This window comes from Phascolarctos cinereus, unplaced genomic scaffold (assembly GCF_003287225.1).
Source record: "Phascolarctos cinereus isolate Bilbo 61053 unplaced genomic scaffold, phaCin_HiC Scaffold_5;HRSCAF=322, whole genome shotgun sequence".
NCBI classification, from domain to species: domain Eukaryota; kingdom Metazoa; phylum Chordata; class Mammalia; order Diprotodontia; family Phascolarctidae; genus Phascolarctos; species Phascolarctos cinereus.
Window position 1 is genome coordinate 60030895 of NW_027555958.1, and position 15268 is coordinate 60046162.

The 15268-nt window shown below is 39.5% G+C and overlaps 1 protein-coding gene across 1 annotated transcript in view; it reads left to right on the forward strand.

The window, feature by feature from the left end:
• The window catches only part of AKNAD1 (AKNA domain containing 1), a 55048-nt gene that overhangs the window by 23296 nt on the left and 16484 nt on the right, over positions 1-15268 (forward strand). Inside the window, exons 7-12 of the mRNA XM_021000493.2 lie at positions 279-406; positions 4681-4828; positions 5984-6189; positions 6910-7042; positions 13948-14054; positions 14887-14946. Coding sequence (XP_020856152.1) covers positions 279-406; positions 4681-4828; positions 5984-6189; positions 6910-7042; positions 13948-14054; positions 14887-14946 — 782 coding nt within the window. The remainder of the gene's footprint in view (positions 1-278; positions 407-4680; positions 4829-5983; positions 6190-6909; positions 7043-13947; positions 14055-14886; positions 14947-15268) is intronic.

Below are 15268 nucleotides of genomic sequence, written 5' to 3' on the forward strand. Positions count from 1 at the left end.
TAGAGCACCGGCCCTCGAGTCAGGAGGACCTGAGTTCAAATGTGGCCTCAGACACATAATACTTCCTAGCTGTGTGACTCTGGGCAAGTCACTTAACCCTAATTGCCTCACTTAAAAAAAGAAAAAAGAAAGGGTCCATGAACCACACTTTGAGAACTGCTGCTGTGGAGCATGTTGTTATTATGAACTTAGGCCATTTGAGCTTTGAGGGAAGGGAAATTAGGAAAGTGAGAATGAGTAAATTTTTAAATTTATGTGATTGGATTTAATTGCTACAGGTACTGGAGAAATTGCAGGGTTACCTTGATGTGCTGGAGCAGAGCTATTTGTCCATCAAAGAGGAATATAAAATTTTACAGAACCATAATAAAAAATCTACAGTATTTGGAGAGTTTGATCCAGAAAGGTCAGATTTATTCAGAACAAATTTATTTAGAACAAATGGATTCTGTTGGATTAGGCCATCTGTTGGCCTAATTCTTAGTCACTCCTCTGCTTTAGGGTCAGAAAAGTATGTCCCACCTGTAATTTTGGAAAACCTCTTCTTTGATGAAGGCAACTACCAATGAATGCAGTATATATAGTAAAAGAGAGCCTGTAGGAGAAGAAATATTGTCTGCCATCTTTCAGCATCTACCACATTGCATTTTGTCATATTTCATGACGTTTAGTTCTGAGTTAAACTTGAGTAATAATACTCCAAATCTTTTATTGGGGAGGGGGAGGCTTGAGGGAAGGATAACAATTTCAGTTTGCTCCTCACTTCTGAATAATTGCAAAAGCAAATTTTGGAGACTCCCTTCATCACTCTCTTTTCTTACACTCCTTTCCTTCTCCTTGTGTGATCTTATTACTTTTGACTTCCTCCTACTCTTCTCATGGTCTCTTTTCTCCCCTTTTCTGTTCTCACCCACAACAAAGTCCAAAGTGTTAAGTTGGGAGGGAAGTGTACAGGGTAGGGGATGAAGGAAGAGAAATCAATCACTATGCCTAAAACCTTGGGCAAATAGCAAAGTTTAAGACCTCGAGCCAAATGACTTTTGTTTTTGGTTTCATTTGGCTTGAAAGACTTTGGCCTAAATGCATAGTGAATGTGAAACTGGCATTATCCACTATGCAATATCCTTCCACCAACATCCAAAGAGAAATATGGGCTAGAACTAGAAGCTACAATTATACCCAATGAACTTCCTGGTATATGCTAAAAGAAGTCATTCAGTAAGTTAAATTCTATATTCAACACTTGCATTAACAACTCTTTTTAACACAAAGCCATCTTGGTTATAAAAATAATTTCATTCTTAAAATTTGGATGCTAGCAGCCTTAGACATTTTCTTTTCTGGAGGTGCATTTAAACCTTAAAAATCAGTAGCACCTTGAATGCTGTTCTAGTTGGCTCGAAAGCAAGGGATTATGTCCTGGCATTGATTGTTCCTTGGCTTCTTTTTAACTTCAAAACAAAACAAAACAAAACAAAAACCTAAAGCATATGTTGACAGCAACACTGAAAAATCATTAAAGAATCGATTTCTCTATGAATTTCAGTTATTTGAGACATCCTTTTAAAAACACACAATTCTTCCCAGAAGAAAAGACTACAGATAATATAATGCCTTATTTATAACCTAGTTACAACTAACCACATTCAGCACTAACATAAATCACAGGGTTTCCAATGCAATTACAGCCTATGCACAAAGAAGCTTTTAGCAAAGGGAGAAGAAAAAGAGACAGCACTCTTCAAATGGCTAAGCTAATGGCATGGCCCTGCAAGGGGAGTGCTGAACACAGTCTCCCTTATGATCTTTATCTGACGCTGCTTTGACCCAGGAGTGGCCAACAGGAGGAGAACAGGATGCTTTTACTTTTGCAAAGTTCCACCTGCCTGTGGTCAGGGAAGGCTCAGTATGGAGCATCCTCAACACATTGGATCCTCCTTCTCCTAAAGATCAATCTGTATATGTTCCAAACACACACATTTTCCATCTGTAATCACATTCTCCCACATATTTTTCCCTAGCATTTTACAGTTGCCTAAGCATTTTCTAGTACATTATTCATCTGAGCCTGACCACAGCTCTTCAAGGTGGTAGTCAATAAGCATTTATTAGGCACCTACTGTGTGCTGGGCTAATTGCTGGGAAAACAATGAAAGGCCAAAGAGAGTCCTGCTTTCAAGCTTACTTATTTTTAGAGCTGGGTGAGGTGATTGATTGGTTTCTCTTATCTGTGTCACTCATCAGTAGCAAATGCTCTCCAAATGGATGGTTTTGTAGTAAGTCTGTTAAATATAAAATAAATCTATTCTGACCCAAACTTACATGTTCTAGTAAAGTTTACTGAAAGATATTTGAAGTTACAAATAACCGTGGATGATGAGGCTAAGAAAATGGCTGCTGGCTGTCTCAGTGTTTCCTTGTGTAAGAGGGGTACTTCTTTGAACCATAGAGTGCCCTCATCCTACTTCATCTGATAACCCATGTGGAGACCCATTTTGCAGGATGTCAGCAGCGAAGTTGCTTCCCAATTTTCCTTTTATATAAAGAAAGAGTTCTATGACTTGGGTGGGAGAGGCTTAACTAGTTTCCTCACTTCCCAGGGATTCTAGTTAGGGCAACCATTGGTGGAAAAACAAGGTGTTATCTATTTGTTGCCTTCACTCCCAAATCCATAGTGTAGGATCCTTCATGATAATTGGTTGAGGTGATGAAAGAGAGAGAAAAGGAAGGGAGGCAGTAGATTCTTGCTCATACTGCAAAGCTGACCTTGAAAAGTTATCCTTTACAGTACTGAGACAAGAGCCTGCCTTCATGTTTTTGGGCTGGGGCAGGGGAGTGGGGGGATGTTGAGATATTTCTTATCTGTGTATTCCTAGAGCTGGGGGCAGCAAAGAGCAACAAAGATGTTATTATGTTCGTTCATGGCCTGAATTTTTTGACTTCTCCCTAGACAGTCTCCAAGTTTTAAAGTATACTCTTTACAAAGGCAAAGTAAGTAAGGGAGTCTTCACTCTGAACTTTTGTCCTATACCTCATATATTGGGGGTGAATAGGCATTACCTCAGTTAAACTGAGATCTGGGAAAAACCTTAGCTTAAAAAAGGCCCAAGTCTTCACTGCATCCGGGACCATCTCCAGGTATCCTGATCTATATCTTACTACTGGACCCAGGTGGCTCCAGAGGAGAAAGTGAGGCTGGTGACTTTGCACAGCCTTCCCTTACTTAATTTGAATTCACTTGGACATGATGGCATCATCTCCCTGATGTCACGGTCCTCTTCGAGAATAAAGGACAAACAATATCTTGCATCTATGAGATGAATTAGTAGCGAGTACTGGGGGACTGGAAATGCTTCCATTATAGGTAAGAGACTATTTTACAAATGAGGAAACTGAGTCTTAGAGAGGTTAAATTTAAAATGACTTATTCAAGGTCACACAATAAATGGCAGAAGGACTGAAAGCCAGGGTCTTCTGACTCCTGGTTTGGTATTCTTTCCTCTTTTCACCATTCTTAATCTTATTCTTTGTTTTAAATCAACTAGTCCACCTTATTAAAGCCATTCCCTCCTCCGCTTATGTAAAAGATAATATTTTTGGACCGTAGGCGTATATTTGACTTTCATCTATCCAGCATTTAAGTGTAGAGTTCCATCTTGTTCAATTTTGTTTACACTAGTTAATAACAGTAACCAAAAGGTAGAGTCTTATCTAAGTTAACCAATGGTTATCCCTCATAAATCGCTCTGCCCTGTTTGCCTCTGTTTCCTTATCTATAAAATGAGCTGGAGAAGGAAATGGCAAACCACTCCAGTATCTTTGCCAAGAAAATTCTAAATGGGGTCACAAAGAATCAGACATGACGGAAACAACCCAACAATAACAATCGCTCATAAATAGGAGTGTAAATAGGACCCGGATTTGCAAATTTGACATTAACTGGAATAAATATAATACATACACATATATACAAAGGTGTGTATATTATTCATACACACATACACAAGACATATATACAGATATACATACACACCCATCCACACATAGTCTTGTAACTTGTGTTTTCATAATGATTTGATGTTTGAACTAAGATTATTTTAGTTCATTACTGTCATTAATGAAAGTAAGAGCCAAGGTGCTTCAATTTCACGCTTGTGAATTGTTCAGTCTTACATTTCACATCAGGGACCCAGGTTAATTTAATATTTTCATTGGTATGGACATTTATAAAAAAGGTACAGTTTTAAACTAACAAATCAGTTGTCAGAGAATGATAGGTCTTAGAGTTAAAAGTTATCATCCAAAGAATCTGATCCAGCTCTCTACCTTCAGGCAGGTAGGATATTATTATCCCCATTTTACTAATTAAGCAATTGAGACCCAGAAAGATTAAGTGACTTGTTAGCTAGTAAGGAGGCTGGAGTGAGGACTGGAGCCCTGATCTTTGCAACAGAACTACAAATAGGGCCAGATCAGGGTATGGACTAATTTGTAATTTCTTTTTTGTAATTCTTGTAATTTCTTTCTACAGACATGCAACATTTATGTGAACTATGATAAAACCTGTGTGATATTCATAAACTACTTTTATTAAATAGATTACTCAATATGTAGATTGTAAGGTGATTATCAGATTTAATTACAGTATACAATGTAATATTTGTTTTCTTACTTGTTTAGAAAAGTTGAAGGTGAACTCTTTAAGGTTGAAATGCTCCTTGAAAACGTCAGAGAAAAAATTGAAGAAAGCACATCCAGTTCTTTTCTTGCATGTTCCTCTGATTCTCTGGATCTTTTGGACTTTGCATTATGTCCACTCCCAAATGAGGTGATCCAGTGAATTATTATATAATTTGCTACTAGGAAAATTATTTTTATATGTTGTAGGATCTTAATTCATGGAATTGCCAGAGCTTATTTTATTTCTTTGTGATGAGACCTTAACTTTCAAATGTCCTGGGAATCCTTTTGTCTAAAACAGAACCATTTTAGGGTCTTGGAAATTATTTTAAATGTTTGTTTTCCAAAAGCGCATGGGTTTAGGATGACTAGTATTAGACCAAAGCCAGTTCATGCAGATGAAATACCAATTAAAAGGCTATTGCTGCCTCCTACCCCTATCCAGGGAAAATAGTGACAAGTTTTCTTGTGGAAGTTTCGCAGAAAAAACAATTTTTTAGTAGAGTCAAACTTATGTAGGGAGGAATGACATGTGGGCAGAGCACATCCTCAGCTTTTCCACTGAGGAGACCCTGTCAGAGGCACTCTGTGTATGTGTCAGTCTTGGCTTTTCAAGTATGATTCTTTGTCTTCTAAACAGGTGAAGGGAAATGTAATTTCCCAAGAATCTCCCTTTGATCTATCATTTTCTCAGTTCTGAGACATATACGTAACCATACATGCAAAATGAAATGGAGAATTAGAGTGATTTAATTACTTTGATTGCTTATTTCATCATTTCCTCCCCCACCCTTTTCCTTCAATTATCTGAGAATTTTAATCTAAATTGGAATTAGGAGTCTTGAATCGTCTGGATACTTCTTTAATGTCTTTGTGATTTCAGTGATGTGGGCACTTCCTTCACAGGTACAAGTATCAACCCCTCGGTTCCTTCTCATCTTGTGATTCTTGTCCATGTTCTCTTGTCAATTCTCCACAGAGAACATACCCAACATTCTGGAGGTCTTCCTCTGGGGCTCTACATTTTAAGGGTACCAGTCTTTTGGACTGTCCTTCTATTTTAATTGCAATCTACTTTCTTTTTCTATATTGCCTGGGAAATGGTTTAAAATCAGCATTCTTTTTTATATTTAGCAACACAGTCTTGGATTACAATTTAAAAGTTGAATGGCCTTTGGTCAGTACTAAAGAATCATTGATTGCATCTCATAGAAAGTCCTAACTCTAGCATGCTCTTTGGCTTCCATCTTTGGAGAGTCTATTGATCCAATGACTAATATTATTATTATTTTTTTTGGTTCAGGTCCCAATACAAGAAAATGGGCATGATCCTTCAGGAAAATCTAAGTGTGAAATAAAGCTTCTGGACCTTGGGAAACAAGGTCAAGAAAACAGTCTCATCCCTTTTCTCAAGGGGAAAGATGAAAGTGTTAATAAGAAAGAAGTCATTCCAGCAAAGAGCCAGGAGACTCCCTCACAAGTTTGCCTTTGTGAACTCTACCCACAGATGTGAGTATTTAATTCCTCAGCTGCTGAGGTTGAGAGGAGCTCAAATGGAGACCCACTTCCTCAAAGAGTATTTCCCTAGTATATAAAGAGGGTCCAAGCTGGCAAAGCAAATTTTTTTTGACATGTTATAAATTGAAGATGGCATGGATAATCTGCCTGAGGCCATTTGTAATTTGGAAATGTCACAGGCAAAGGGAAAGAGAATAAACATTTATCAAGCACCTACTATGTTCCAAGCACTTTACAAATATCATCTCATTTTATGGTTAGTTAGTAACATTTAGTTGTTACATGATTCTGAGCAAGTCCTTTGATCCTTCTTTACCTCACTACCTGTCTCTAGAGAGGATAGCACTTTGTAAACTTGAAAGGGACATAGGAATGGGAGTCAGGATTTTGTTCTGGGAGCCAGGGCTTCCCCTTCCCTCTGCGAGGGAAACTCTGGCATCTTCTCTGTCTGGTAGGAACGAGAGTCTCAACCCTCCACCCAATGAAGTGAAGCATCAGACTGGCCTCTTTATATCTCAAGAGAACCAGAATCTCCTTGCCTTTCAGACATTCTGGAGTCAGTCATGGAGCCATAAAGTAGAGATATTAGTGAGGCAGGGGTCAAAGGCAGAAGCTCCAAAGGATAGGCTTGACTCTCAGGACCCATTAAGGACTGACTGCTGCTTTCTGTAGGAGCCACCAGTAACACAGTTCCAAATGCTTTTCTACTAGCTACCTAGGATTACCCAGGAAAGATGTTGCTTTTGATGAAGATGCTTCAAAGCTTGCTTCCAAGGAAGAAGTTGTAATGCTATCTCGACTGGAGACAAATCAGCTGGCGGTGAAGCTCTCATCAGATTTAATGGTAGGAGACTGTTAGTGGGAGGATGTTCAATTGTTCTCAAGGCATGAGCTTGTTTTCACTCCCTTCTCTCCAAACTGACTGTAACTAAACTGGTTTTGTGGAATGTGAATTTGAAGTTGGTGTAATTAAGATCATTTAGTCACAGATTCATATAATTCTGAAGTGGAAAAGGGACCTCAGGGGTCATAGAGTTATAGCACCATAGTCTTACAGTTGGGAAGGACCTTGTGGGTCATTGAGTTCATCTCTCTCATTAACTTATAGATGAAGAAAGAGAAGACCAAGGAAGTGTTCAGTGTCTTGTTCAAGGCCACATGTGTAGCAAGTGAAAGAGCTGTGATTTGAAACAAAGTCATCTGATTTAAATCCATCACTTTTTCCACCATACTGCCTCAAACTCCTACCTCCTGAGCTTACAGATAGATAGATGAATACATAAACATATTGTTGTACCGAGAAATCAGTGAGCAAGACCCAGACGTAATTTAAAATGTGGATTTATTGCGTGCGGCTGCCAGGGGTATGCACATCCAAATCAAGCAGCCCCAATCAGGGGTTGAGCTAGGGTTTATATGGAAAAGAGCATGGGAAAGAAATGCCAGGAACACTGATGAGGTAATCCAAAGGTGCAGGTGTCTTTGGGGGCTATGGATGGGAAAGTACAGGGAGTATACCAGACAGGGAGGGAGATGGATCTTTGGAGTCTGGCAGGAGAAAGAGTCCTTGGGCTGGCCAAGGACACCCCTCTCCCTCTGTCTTGATGAAAGAATGCTCTGCAACAAGGGAAAGCTTTCTCACAACACAGGAACTTACTGAGGAACTGGGAGGCTTCCAGAGACAAGATCTGAGGGCTGGGGCCTGAGCAGCCCAGCTCTGTGTAGCTGTACCAAGGAGAGAGATAAGGGTCATGCTGAGGCCCATGCATGAATAACTGCTAGGCACAGTGTCCTTGGGCTGGGGAATGGTTGTCAGAGACAGTGTTTCTGAGACTAGGGAGAAATTGGGGCACAAGTACAAGCACAAGCACCCGAGCACCCCATTATTACGGTCAGAGATCACACAAACCAGACCAGGTGTCCTGGTCTCTGGTATAAACATAATTATCTAAAGCAATTATATTGCAAGCTTTCTTATCCATTTGTGTTGGAGGTACGGGCTATGCTGAGCTATGCAAGAGTACATTTCACTATTGTTTAGATTTAGGAGGAGAGAGGTCTGGGGCAAGATTAAGCACCAACTTTTGCTTTCCATGGCTTAAAGGGCCCTACTACCTAAATGGCAAAATAATGTTCTGCATTACAATATATGAAGTGTTTCTAGTGTTCCATGGCACTAAAATTAGGTTATGAGAATAGTCTACATGCAAACATTGAGGACATTCTGGTATTAGGGATGAGGACTTTAGAAAGTTACAGGCAGACTTGATGGCTTGTGCCACCCATTGCTAACAATTTTTCAACATCTCAGAGATAAGTTTTATAAAGCTCAGTTCATTCTCCAACCAACTGGACCAACTGGAAATAGCAAGAATAAAACCCTCAGGTTTCTAATTTAAATCACCCTAAATAGTGAAGGTCTAATCAAAAATGAGAAATGGACAACAGAAATCACATAGAAACTGACTACAAGAACTTTATCTAGGAGTTCAAAAAAAGTAAATGAATTGCTTCAACAAGGAGACTAGAAGGTCCTAGAAAGCTTCTTAGCAAATACCTTGCTTATTTACCAAACAAAAGAGATGGTTGCCAAAGGCGACATTAGGTTAAAATAGAAATTTGTTTGGATAAAGAATAAGGATTTCATCTCATAAAGAAACAGAAATAGTCAAGAGTAAAACCAGTTGGGGTGGTTAGGTGGGGCAGTGGATAGAGCACTGGCCCTGGATTCAGGAGGACCTGAGTTCAAATCCGGCCTCAGACACATAACACTTACTAGCTGTGTGACCCTGGGCAAGTCACTTAACCCCATTGCCCAGCCAAAAAAAAAAAAGAGTAAAACCAGTTGAAAAAAGGTTGGCAAGAAAACCACTTAAACAAAGTCATCCCAAGGACATTTAAGGGTGAAAAGGGAAGGAAGGTTACAAGCAGAAGACAAATGTAAACGATTTACAAAATCTGTTTCAACAAACTATTTTCTCCTTCAAGGATAGTGAAACCATCTCACATGGACACTAACACTACAGCCCCAGATATACTCATGGGGGAGGTAGAAAATGGCACTAAAGAGAACAAAGACAGAAAAGGCATCTGGACTGGATAAAGTCTATAGGGCGCCAAGGGACTGACACCCAAAGTATCTAAAGAAGGGCAACATACAGAAGGGGTGGAAGAAGTCTTGAACTTTATTGATGCTAAAAAAAAAGATGATTTAGAGATCAACCACCAACCTTTACTCTTACAGCTACACACAACAATTTTATGAGTCATCTATACATGAATTGAGAACATCCTCAAGGAATTAGTAGGGAAACAAGCAGGCTTATTCAAAAGTGAAATGCAGCAATGGATGACATTTTTATCCTTTCTTTATTAACTAAAAGATGTAGATATTAGAAGACCCCAATGTGCTTATTTACAACAAAGCATCTGCCATCCATGTATCAAACTATTTCAAGATTCTTTAGAAGATATGAGAACAGAAGTTACCCTATTCAATGGCCCTCTGATAGTAAATATCAGATGACTCATAAGACATGGAGATGTATGCTCATCAAAAGTATTTGCTACTGGGATGGAGGAGATCCAGCACAGAGTCCAAGTTGAAGAGGGATGCCCTGGAAATGGTGAGATCCTCCAGATGGTACTGTTTGCAGATAACATTGTACTCATTGCATCAAGTTCCAGAACTTTCCAAAGTCTCCTAAGAGAGATCTCTAATCACTAAAAGAAGTTTGACCTGTTCATCCACACAGGAAAGATCAAATAGATGAAGAATGCCAACTGACTTGTCCAACAATGTGTGTGTGTGTGTGTGTGTGTGTGTGTGTGTGTGTGTATTTGGGACAGATGGTACAGATGGACAGAAAACTGGGCCTCAAGATAAGTGAGGACTATGGAGCAGGGGCAGAGGAGGAGGGGCTTTATTTATTTATTTATTTTAGGCAATTGGGGTTAAGTGACTTGCCCAGGGTCACACAGCTAGTAAGGGGTAAGTGTTTGGTCTGAAACTGGATTTGAACTCAGGTCCTCCTGACTTCAGGGCCGGTGCTCTATCCGCTGTGCCACCTAGCTGCCCCTCATCTGTATTGTTTTCAGAAAATAGCAAAACTTCTAATTACCTCAAGCTTCCCATGAAAGCAAAAACCCATCTTTTCAATAGTAACATTTTACTGTTGTCACTGAACGGCAGCAAGATGTGGAATACTACTGCCTTTAAAAATAATTAATAAAATAAGTATCACACAGAGGAAAACAGAGAGGTGTACAGTGAGGGTAAACAGGCTGCAGTACATAATGCACAATGGATCACACAGATGAAAAGGAGTAAAGGATATCATTAGAGGATTGTCTGATAGGAAGAGAAAAGAAACTGGTCATTTGGTAAGAGCAAGGAATGGCAGGTGGGCAACCAGAGGACTCTTCTACACTTTGAGATGTTGGGAGAAAGCAAGGAAAGCCTCTGGCACATGATGTGGATCCTCTGTTTTGAACTTTGGGGAAGACATGGACAAGAGTCACAAGATATCATCTCCAATGAGGTATAGCTTCCTGGTCATCTCCCAGGAGACATGGCAGCTACTATCACCAACCTCACTGGAGGAGGAGTAATCAGAAGAGCCTTAGACTGATTGTGCTTCTTTTAACTTTTCCCAAATGGAATCTGAAGTCAGGAAATCAAGTCGTTCAGTGGACCATCAAAAAATATCATGCCATGGGATATTTAGTCACCTTTGGTCACAGCATTTTGCTCAATATTTGGAAAAATATTGCTCCCTCATGAAAGTCATTTCAGCTTTTATACCAGCATCTCTCATAGATGATGAGCAGGTAGATAAATTCTAAGATGAAGCAGACGAGGCCTTACAAATTTAGTACATTTTGATATTTGAGGACTTCAATTTAAAGTGTGTATAGGTGAGCTCAGTGACACATATTTTGGAAAAAGTGGCTCAGATGTGAGGAAGGAGAGAAACTGAGCACTTGTGTACTACACAGAAGCTTCACATCTGTACATGATGAATACTTTATTTGAGAAAAGACCTGAGAGGTGGTGGCCAATGCATAACATCACAAGAAAAGGGAAGGTTTCTATTTTAACAAATAGATGTGACTTGTTACTCAAAGTGAGCATCATTCCTGAATTAGCCATCTCTGTGCAGTCAGATCATTGCCTTTTTTTAGGAAAAAAAATTAAATGAATAAAAATCTAGAAGAATGAAAAAGAGAAAAAGGAAAGTATACTTTGCCATCCGGTTAAGAATAACCTACACCTGCATTGAAGACATCTTGGATGAGGGGATTAGAAGGCACCACGCAGATTTTTGCAAGGGATATTCTGTTGTAGATGCATCTTTACCAAGTGGCAGTTGACTGAAAGGATCACAGATCTAGGACTAGAAAGAACCTCAAAGATCATCTAGTCCTATCTCCTCATTTTCCAGATAAGGAAACTGAGGCCCAGGGAGGTTAAGTGACGTGTCTAAAGTCACTACTTATAAGCAGTAAGTATTGGAGACAGGGTTTAAATACAGTGCCAGCCATTCTAAAGCTGTTTCTCTTTCCACTGTACCAGGCTTGCTTCCAAGGTATAAAGAATACAAGACCTCACTGTATTTATAGCTTGCTGACTATAAAAAAAGTAAAACATTGCTTTCAAGGCTCTCTTTTAGCAAAGTACGTCCCATGCAAACTCTCTCTGGAATTAACATTTACCTGTGTAACGTCGTGCATAAAAACACAATGAGGATCCCCTGTTTGATATCCTCCTGATTATTAATATCAAGTGATATAGAAAATAGTTGGGTCAAATATGTCTTCCGTTGTCATTGAGGAGATCCACTGGGGAACCCATGTCAAAAAGGGAGTCCCTAAAGATGGTGAAATGCTCCAGATGATCCTTAGTATGGATGATATTGGGCTGATTGCATCAATCCCGGAACACTGAAGAGCTTCCCAGATGACAGCCATAATTACTCAAAACAATTTGAACTAACCACATAGGGAAAAAAACCAAATGGATGAAGAATACATATTATCTAGATTGTGATAAACAGTTTCAAGGTGAACCTTTCAGTATCTATATGTATCTTGGAGAAACCCTGCAAGCAGACAATGATCTGGGCCCAGGATTTAACAGGAGGAGGAAAGTAAGTTAGATTTCTTTTTGGAAATTGTGAAGTTCTTTTAAAGTTCCCATTTTTAATGCTAATATTCCTCCAGTGATGTTATATGACTGCAAGCAAGGGAGCATTAAAGTCTCTGAAGAATTAAAATTGAGAATTACTCAAAAGGCAGCAGAAAGGAAATGGTGGGCGTGAGCAAGCAGCAAACCATGACAAACAAGGGATTTGATAGAAGTGGTTTAAAGGATGTCATCAAAGAAACATGTTAGTTAAAAAGAAGAGGGGTTGGGCATGAGGCATAAGGGATGGATAATCAACAAACAGCCCATGTGCTCCATTGGTATCCTCATGAACTCAAGAGAATTTGATGAAGTCCCCTAATATGTTGGATGAATAGCGTGTGGGAAGAGAGGACATGGATGAAAGTTACACAGGACAGGCAGGCATGGATAACATAAGCTTCAGTAGAACTCAAACTCTTCCCATTAGAGTGTGAGCTCACTGATGGCAGGCATTGACTTTGCCTTTCTTTATATCCCCAACACTGAGCATATAATGAGCCTTTAATAAATTCTTGTTGATTGATTGGTGAAAGGTAGTTATCACCATGTAGTTGGAGGCAATATTGGTGTTGAAAAAGTCATTGTTCCTTTGCTGTATTAGAGAATTCTTGAATTTGATTTTCTTATCAAAAATATTCATCACCTGGCAGCTAACCCTCTAGTGACGAATATTTCTGTGCTTAGCTAGCATGATCCATAGTTGGCAGTCTGACTCAAGTCTTGCAGGTAAAAATTTTATAGTTGGACAAGACCTATAAGAGTTTGCGGTCTGCTGGTCTGACCTTCAGGAACACAGGACCTACCCTGGGTGACCCCATGAGACATCACAGTTGGACTTGAATGGAGGTTCCTGGCCTTGCCAAGACTTTTTCCAAAAAGTCAAATGTCAGAAAGAGTTTCCAGTGGTAGGAGAATCTTGTACCTCTAAACAGAAGTGGTAGATTTGATAATGGTAAAGACATTTAAAACTTGGCAGAGTCTGCCTGCCATACTTCTTCAAGCTGGATGATTTTGATTCAAAACAGCATGTTGGAATTTCTAGATGGCATGGTGGATAGAGAACTGGGCCTGGAGTTAGGAAGGAGACCTGAGTTCAAATTAGGTCTCAGAACTTATTAGTTGTGTGATTCTGGGCAAATCACCACTTTAGTTTGCCTCAGTTTCCTCAACTGTAAAATAAGGATAGTAAACAATGCATTTTTGCAGGGTTTTTGTAAAGATCAAACGAGATAATATTTATAAACACAGAACAATGACTTCCACACGGGTAGGCACGATATAAATGCTTATTCTCTTTCCTTCCACTTCTATTTATCAGTAATCGCAGGTTTATTTAATTAGCTATATTGGTCTTGAGCAAGTCATTTTGCATTTCTGGGCCTCAGTTTCCTCACCTGTAAAATTAGGGGGTTGTATTAGATAATCTCTGAGGTGCCTCTCAGCTCTAAATCCCATGATCCTATGAATTCAGATGAGTCAGTGTTATTCAGGAAAAAAAAGGTGTGAAGCAATGGGAATGAGTTAGTGTCCTTAAAACCAATGTGTTTTGCTTTGGGGTGCAGAGAGCCTTCTCTTCTCTGGAGTCTGATGATGATTCTGGAAGCTTAGAGTCCATGAAGCAATCTGTATTGAGGCAAGATCGGCACTCTGATCATGAACTCCCTGAAAGGTAAGGGCTTGGCCTGTGACTCATCATAGAGGAGCGAGTTGTGCAAGAACAAATAGAATAAATCTAAAGGTGTCAAGCCTGAAGCTCTATTCTCAACTCAGCTGTTGGAACATAGGGCCTTGAACATCACATGTCAAATTTTCTTTCCCCTTTTCTATGAAACAAGAGTCGACACTGGCCAGTATTGAGATGATTACAGGGAGAACGTGGGTCAGAGGCTGCAATTTTAAAATGAAAGGCCCTGTGTTTCTAAGTTGAGGTTATCCCTACTGTCATTCTAGAAATATGTATTAGGGCAATCAAATTATTATAATGTGTGGGTTCATTATTGTTTGTGTGGGTCTTCCACCAAGGCAGGCACACCTCCTCAAACCTAATTAATGATGTGTCATGGACTAATACCAAAGTTTAGTGTGATTGTCCAATGAAAGGTCAGTGGTGAGGCATGTGACCAGGGTTGAAAGACTGAAGATTCCTGTTAGAAAACATTCCAACCCTGGAATGAGCTGCTGCTGTCACAAGCTTTCTATTAAGTTACTTCCTCTAAAAAGTGGCAAGGTGGTTATTGGGCTAAAAACAACCATGTGTCATCTGGGGTGGCCCTTTACTCAAAGTCAGCTTGACAGGAATCAGCTAAGCCCTGCTTTTGAATATTAGTATTAATAATACCTATTCACTGAGTTACCCTATCTTTTTATTTAACAAAGAGACCCGCTTGATTCAGATTTGTTTGGGGATATATTTTTTCACCTACAAGTATCATTTGGATATTTCTTTGATGCTTTAGTTAGATATTCAGTGACCTACATGACTGTCTTTTCCAAATTCCTAGTTCCGACCATACAGAGTATTTATTACCGAAGAAGGACCCATATAGGGACAGAGATCTCAGGTTAGTTCTAATCCTTAAACTAAACTCTCTCTCTCTCTCTCTCTCTGTCCCTCTCTGTCTCTTTCTCTGTGTCCCTCTTTGTCTCTCTGTCTCTGTCTCTCGAAAGGGAATGGACATTAAAAGCTAAAAATCAGATTCAATAACCACCAGGATCTGTAACTTTGAATGATTAAATCCAGTTTTTCAGAAATACAAGTTTTGAATGAATATTTTGTATCATAACATCTTGGGGCAGGAGGTGGCCTCCTGCATTGAGGCAGAATCCTATTTCAACCATTCTAGCAAGATGGGACTCTAATGAATGTATCTATTTATCAAGGCC